This window comes from Puma concolor, chromosome B3 (genome assembly GCF_028749965.1).
Source record: "Puma concolor isolate L17-30 chromosome B3, mPumCon1.1.hap2, whole genome shotgun sequence".
Taxonomy (NCBI): domain Eukaryota; kingdom Metazoa; phylum Chordata; class Mammalia; order Carnivora; family Felidae; genus Puma; species Puma concolor.
Genome location: NC_141672.1, coordinates 104,355,104 through 104,362,379, shown reverse-complemented (window position 1 = coordinate 104,362,379; position 7,276 = coordinate 104,355,104). Strand labels below are relative to the sequence as shown.

General features: G+C 48.0%; 1 protein-coding gene across 1 annotated transcript; it reads right to left on the bottom strand.

Moving 5' to 3' along the window:
* Positions 1-3,794: 3,794 nt before the first annotated feature.
* On the bottom strand, positions 3,795-7,024 carry FOXB1 (forkhead box B1). The gene is made up of 2 exons (XM_086710828.1): positions 6,629-7,024; positions 3,795-6,364 (listed from the first exon to the last, which is right to left on the bottom strand). The coding sequence occupies exon 2, from the start codon at positions 6,306-6,308 to the stop codon at positions 5,331-5,333; it is 978 nt and encodes a 325-aa protein (XP_086566954.1). The 5' UTR covers positions 6,309-6,364; positions 6,629-7,024; the 3' UTR covers positions 3,795-5,330.
* Between the last annotated feature and the right edge of the window lie 252 nt (positions 7,025-7,276).

The window sequence follows — 7,276 nt, the reverse complement described above, 5'->3', positions numbered from 1 at the left end:
CACCCCCAACGCCGGAGAATGGGAAATGAAAATGCAGGAGGATTCTGACTTGGAAATTCCAACCAAAGAGCATCTCCTCTGTTGATTTTTATACAAGTTTACCATCATGGTGCTCAGAGTAGTTATCAGAAAGCGGGGTGTTTAGGGGAGAAAGAGAGAGAGAGAGAGAGAGAGAGAGAGAGAGAGAGAGAGAAACAGAGACAGAGAATTGACCAGGTGAGGTTGACAGCTCAGCTTTCAAATCTGTTGTAACATCACTGACCAGATATTAGTTGAAGGAAGAAGACAGATTGACCCAGATGTGAGTCTGGTCTTTGAAAACAAGCTGTTTATGTAATCCATGCCAAGCAAGGAGGTTAGAGACTTGGAGATGTGTGTGATATAATGATGCTTATATTGATGTAAATAAAGATTTATTTAAATCAAAGTCTCTTAGACCTGCTAGATGGTTGACCACCAAAAAGCTTCTTGGGAATCCTGAGGCCCACATTGCCACCCCCAATCACTTTCTTCCCCTCCCCCATTTTTTCAGACGCCAGAAGATGCCTGCTGCATCTTGCACTGTAGTGCAAACAGATCCCTGCAAAGAGAGAGGAAGATAAAATGAATTTAAATTCCAAAGGGGTTCCAGTGCCGGTTTCCTAGTCCCCGAGTCAGCAATGTGTTTGTGAAAATTCAGCCTTTTTGTCTCCCAGTAAAAAGGAGCTAAATCTACATCGGTGGCCCAGTCTCGGGTTGCTATTCTTTGCATTTTCTATTCGAGTGAATGAGAGTGAATGAAGTGGCCGGGACCCTTCATTTGATCTACTCAATTGCATAAAGTGACAGAATTCTAATATATTTGTTTAATGCTCTTCAATGGGCTTTCACTTTTTTGCTTGCAAATGAAGCATCCGTGGGCAAAGTTTCGTCCCCCTTTAACACTGGGACATATTTCATAACTCAGGCTGTGGTTTGAAGTGATCTTGAGAGGAGTTTTAGACTCAAAAAGTGGAAAATAAAGAAACAGATGTGAAGTTATTGTAAATTCCTAGAGTGGGCTCTGGGGCTATTGTGCCCCCACGGCGGGCGGTCCAGGGGCTGTGCCTTTCATGCTGTAATTGAAACATATTAATTAGATAATTTGTTGTTAGTTTAAACGAAACAAATGCATCCCCTTTGAGGCTTCACAGCCGGTGGGTTGGGTTGTTTTTGTTTTGTTTTTGTTTGGGTGTCTCTGTGCATATGTGGCTTTAGGAGAAAAAAAAAGTGACATTTACATTACGAATTTGAGAGCAGATCCTAATCCTTCTCATTTGTTATATAGATAACATTGTAAAAAAAGAGAGTTTCCATTTGTGAAAGTCTAAGCCAAGTCCCCTACCCTAACCTTGCATACACTAATGTAAAACCTTCTCTTTGCAGCTCTCCCCTGGCTTCTTGCTCCCACCCACTTCCCAACTTCACCCCACTCGAGCACCTGGTCAGATTTATGCTTCCAAGATGCGCAGTGTTCTCATCTATTTTAAAGGAAGTGAACGCACTGCTATAATATTTCATCCGTTCTGACAATCATTTATTAGCCCTGCTCCCGCTAGTCTTCAGGCTTCTCAGCATCTCCAACTCAGGCAACAGGAACAGTGAGAACTTCTGCAGCTTCTCTCTCTCGAGAAAGTGCACAAAATTCATCCATTGTGTAAGCATTTCCCCCCATCACAGGGAAAGCCACTTAAAACCATAGTTGAGTACAGGATCATGTTAAAAACCAAAAGTAACGGGACAGCCAAATTTCCAAATCAAAAACCTGAATTAAAAAAAAAAAATGAATACTGCCCAAATTTACAAAATAGAAAATGTAAGTTAACTCGATCTTCAGGATAAGACTCCCCAATATACACCTCGCTGCATGGTGGTGTCTCTTTCAGTTTTATTTTAAAGCTGTGTGTATTGACTTTGGACTTGAGCCAGGTGAAAAGATTTAACATGACAAAGAGAGCCATTGAAGGTATCATAGTTATAAACTTCCTTGTTTGTGGGGGCACTTCAGCTAAACTGGGTGTGAGACTCAGAGCTGGGGATGGAGAGGGTGGAGATGTGGGTTTGGGCTGCCTTTGGATTTCTGATCAAGGTCAAAATATCATCAGTGGATTTTTTACTTTACTCATTCAACTTTGTCTGAGAAGAGATGCCTGCAGTTGTGAAAGGAGGGCTCACAATGCCCAAGTTATTTCATTCTTTGCAATACACCATGACGAACTTACCGGCTGAAAAGAACATTTTCAGATCCTGAGTTGAAGTCACTCCTTTGCTAAAAATCAGAAATTGGATCTGCATCTTATTTACCTCAATTATTAAATGTATGTGTGTGTACATTTATACATAGACATTCTACTGCCTATTATAGGATGAATATTTTACCTGATTATCCAAGTTGATAATTTATAAAATGTTTAAGGCCCGTGTTAGCCCATTCTGTTGCCTGCATTCCCAGTTCGAATTCAGTGTTAGTAAATTTGACAAAATTAGAATATTCCGGAAATTGCCTTAATTTTATTCGGCAGGAAATGATGAATATTTATTTATTTATTTATTTATGTATTTATTTATTTATTAATGTAGATGATGTCTTGTTGAGAACAAAGTTTCAGGAGTTTCCTAGCCCAGGGTGGAGAAGTTTTCCAGGCTTTCTTTTGCTGATCTTGTTGATATAATTGTGAATTGGGCTTGATGAATGAGTTTAGTTGTCCCCTGTCTGACGAGCTTTAGTAGCTTCATGCATTTTAATCAGCCCAATGATTCACTTATTTTGCAGTTTTTTTTTTTTTTTTTTGGCTGTGTGTGGGATCTTTCCTTTTAAAAAATGGTCACAACAGGATTAATTACCCTTTGCATTAATCCTAATTTTTTTCCCCAGATAACCCTCTAAATATGTTAAGGGTCGCAGGTGCTAAGGATTCTCCTTATGGAGAATAGTGATCAAGATTTTTGTGTGGGTTTCTCTCTGTATTGCACAAAGGCCTTTGTTTAATCGTATTACACAGTAAAGTGTTAATCACCATTTAAGTTTTTCTTTGTCTTGTAACTTCATTAGTTGAATACACACCTCACTCTGGAAATACTGAGACCCCTTCAGTAAAGTTTCAGTTGGCCTTAAACCATAAATTCAGGGCAAATTTTAATTCTCTGCAAAAATTGAGGAAAAGCAAATACTTAGAGTCAAACATCTAAATTAACTTCATCGAGAATTATTTTCCCACATGAAGAAATGAAAAGAAATCTGTTCTATTCAAACTGAACAGGTTTCTTGACACTCAAGGTGAACTTCTAGGTAACTTCTGAAAAAGAAGGTTTCAACAGCTGAAATAATTTAAAGGAGCAGGGAAATGAATATTCTAAGATACATCAGAATATGAGTATTGACGAAACAAGTCTGTTTTTATCTCCATATAGACTCTACTTGATTTCTACATAAGCCTTACATGCAGTATGTTTTGTAAAATGTATATTTTAGGATACAAAAAATTACATAGAAAGTATTGCATTTTTTTAAATGACAGTTTTCCAGCACTACACCTGTATACCTGATGATCTATTCTAGGAATAGCTTCCTCTTTCCCTCTGCTTCAGGAGTCGGTTTGAATCATTTCTCCCTCCCTTTCTTATGCAAGTGCATCAGAGGACATCTATTTTAGAAATAAGATATGAAAAAGTCAAACTACTCAGACAATGTACTGCAAGAAGTGTGCTTAGAGAGGCACTACATCTATCTTTTGTAAAGTTATTGTTTGCAGCAACTCTTCAAAAACACACAAAACTAAAATTTGAATTTATGTATTTTAATGAGAAAATATTATTTGGACTAGATTCATAATTTAATGTAGACACCTTTTTAAAATTCTTTGTCTTAAAACAGGCATGCTGGGAACAAGAACATCGATATTTAAGATGCCATGCTAATTCTGGACAGGGAAGGAGAAAAATGAAAGGGAAAAATTTTACAGCCCTATGACAACTACAACTTTTTTTTTTTTAACTTAAGCAGGTCACACCAGAACAACAGTTCGTTTTCCAGCAAATTACCTAAGAACTCTAAAGGAATATAGCAAACAAAAGTGCATTTTACACAGTGTATAATCATTCCTATTCACAAGCATTTACATCTCTTTGTAGCCCTTTAGCTTCTTGGGAAAGTTCTTGTAGCAAACAGAAAGACTTGTCCATGGGAGACCTATCCGGTGACACTGCTTCATGTTACCAGTCAGCTATCTAAATTCTGCTAGGGTTGCCCTTGATGCTTTCTTAGTTTGGGCTTATTTCATTTTCTTTTTTCTTTCTTTTCTTTCCTTTTTTCCCCCCTTCCAACAATAAAATAAATAGCTAAAAGGTCTCTAAGTAACAGGAAAGTTAACATCCCAATTAACTTTCCCATCCCCCCCCTTCCCACCCCTAAACCTGGCCAGAAATGGAGAGTAAACATTCACATTACAACAGGTACTTGTAAAGTGGGCTTTGCCCGCTCGCCCGCCAAGCAATACAGATTCAAGTTCACTGTTTACATTTTACCGGGCGCCTTTGTAAACAATACTACAAGGTTACTTTTAGTTTTGTTTTGCTTGTGTTGAGGACAAGCGTCCCCTTCTCAGTTTGGTAGCCTCTCCCCTAACTCCCCGTGCCTGGAGCCTCTGGCAGGAAACAAAACACAAAACAAAACAAAACAAAACAAAAAACAAAAAACAAAACTCCGCAGAAGCTGGGGAGGCAGGGCCGCTACTCCAGGAAGCTGTGGTCCGCCCAGCCCCTGCCGGATGGGCGGAGGCGAGTCGGGTAAGGAAGATTAGTGGTCCCTCTTCCCGGCAGATTTCCAAGACGTAAACGAGATCCGGCCCTCCGCGGTGCGGCTGTAGCCCTCAGGGGAGATCTGTTCGAGGAAACCTCTGAGGCGGTTTCTCTTGTCTAGGAACTGACTGCGCGGTGTCCGGCGCCCCGCCGATCCCGGCCCAGGGAAGACGCGCTCCTCTCCGCGAAGGCGGGAGGCAGGATTTCCCCTGCCTCTTAAATGGGAGGGGGTTTCGGGGGGCCCGGGGAGTCGGAAGGCTTGGCCCAGGTGCTCCCTGCCTTCCCCTCTTGTGGAGGCGAGGACAGCTCCCACGCGCCTCCAGGCCATCTGCAAGTTTGTGTTTTGTCTCCTGGGTCCAAAACAAAGTTTTCCTGGGGGAGAGAGGGTTGGCCGAAGGTGAAATGGACAAGTTAGGGTGGCGGTCTTAGATGGGGGGAGGGGGCAGGGCTGGGAGGCGGGGAAGGCGTATAAGCTGGCGGGGAGGGGAACAAGAGGGGGCTCCGGCTGCTGCGGGTCAATGCACCGCCACCGAGTGCAAGGCGGAGGCCGGGCTGGTGAGCGTTTCACTGGGAGTGGCGGGGCTGCTTTGGCTGGTGGCTGTCTGCGAGGACGTGGGGCTGAGCGAGGGCGGCGAGTTCGAGAGCAAGGTGGGGATGGGCGCGGGCAGCGCGGGCAGCGCGGGCACCGCGGCCGGGGTGGGCTTGATGGGCACCGGGATGGCGGGCAGCGTCTGGCCTGCTGCGTGGCACAGCGGCTTCAATGGCACGCCGTAGGCGCTGTAATCGCCACTAGCCATGGAGATGGGGGTGGCCGAATCGATCATGCCTGCGGAACCGTACACGTGCGGCCAGCCAGTGCCCAGCGAGCTGCTCATGGTAGTCAACTGGTTGGGGAGCGGGTAGGCGGCGGGCACGGGCTGCATGGCGGAGAAGGCCAGCCCCCCAGGCATCTTGTACTCTCGAGCGATGATATTCTCGATGGCGAAGGGGTGCTTGAAACCCGAGGGCTGCGCCACGCCGCCCAGGTTGTAGGCGGCAGCGGGCATCTGTGGCAGGTGCGTGCCGGAGGCCGCAAGCGCGCTGAGGCGCAGCTTGGCCTGCTGCTGCAGATACTGCGCGGCGTCGGCGGGCTTGCTGGGCGCCAGGTGGTCGGACTTGAGCACCTTGAAGCGCTTGCGGCGCCGCAGGAAGCTGCCGTTCTCGAACATGTCCCCGCAGCTGGGGTGCAGCGCCCAGAAGCTGCCCTTGCCCGGCTGGTCTGGCCGCCGTGGGATCTTGATGAAGCAGTCGTTGAAGGATAGGTTGTGGCGCAGACTGTTCTGCCAGCGCTGCGTGTTCTCCCGGTAGTAGGGGAAGCGGTCCATGATGAACTTGTAGATCTCGCTCAAAGGCAACATCTTCTCGGGCGAGCTCTGGATGGCCATGGCGGTCAGCGAGATGTACGAGTAGGGCGGCTTTTGGTCGCTGTACGTGTTGCGGCCCGGCCGAGGCATCTTCTTGTTTGCCCCCTTCTTGCTCTGGGTCCGCGCGGGCCGGCGGCTGCTTGGATCTGAACAGGGGGGGAAGATAACGGGAAGGGGGGAGGCATGGATGCACAGACAGACACCGCGAGGTCAGCCGGGACGAGTACAGACCAGACGTGGTGGGTAGGGGCTGCGGCGCCCGATCAGCCTGCGCCCGCGCTGTGGAGCTGGCAACTTTGAGTGCAGAGTGGGGTGCGGCGGGGGGCGCGGAAGGGGAAGCGGATGAGCGGCGCGGGGGAAGCACGGACCTGGAGCGGGGTCTGGGGCAGGGATGCAACCGGAGGGCTCACCTTAAAGTTGCTCCAAGTTGTGCGTCCGCATCCGGGATGGCACTGCAGCTCTGCGGTCCCTCCCTGTGCTCGGCCGGGACACAGTGTCTGGTCTCGGTTGGGCTCCGCGCGTCTCTGAGCTTCGCAGCTCAGCCCTGCAGCGCCCGGAGCCGGCCAGTCCGCAGCGCTTCTGGCGGTGCGCTCCCCGGGCGGCCGAGCTCGGCTGCGGAGTCCCGGTGCAGACGGCAGCAGCGGCGGCCTCGGGGCTCCGGAGGGCGCTGCTGTGGGCTCCGCGGCTCCGCTGAGCTAGGTGGCTGCCTCCATGTCCTCCCTCGAACCATCTGATAGTTTTAAGCGGTGACAGGAGCAGAAAAGACCCCTGTAGCGGCGCTTCATTAATGTGCCACTTCTTAGCTATCATATGACAATCGCCTTGGGAGGAGGAGGAAGAGGAGGGGGAGCGGGGGCTGCAGAGGGAGGGGACTGAGCGAGAGGGGAGAGCCTGGCCAGTTCTGGTTTCTTTCACACCTATTTACATGGACACCTTGGCCAATAGGAATCACTTCCAGCTCAAGACTGGGCGAGGGGGAAGAGCCTCGGCCACCGGTGGTGAGCAGGACGCCGGCCAGGGTGCGCGGTGTGAAGGTATGAGGAGGTGGCGGCCGCGGA

Bases quoted from the DNA above. Each gene is read 5' to 3' on its own strand.
- FOXB1 (XM_086710828.1), bottom strand. From the start codon at position 6,308: ATGCCTCGGCCGGGCCGCAACACGTACAGCGACCAAAAGCCGCCCTAC.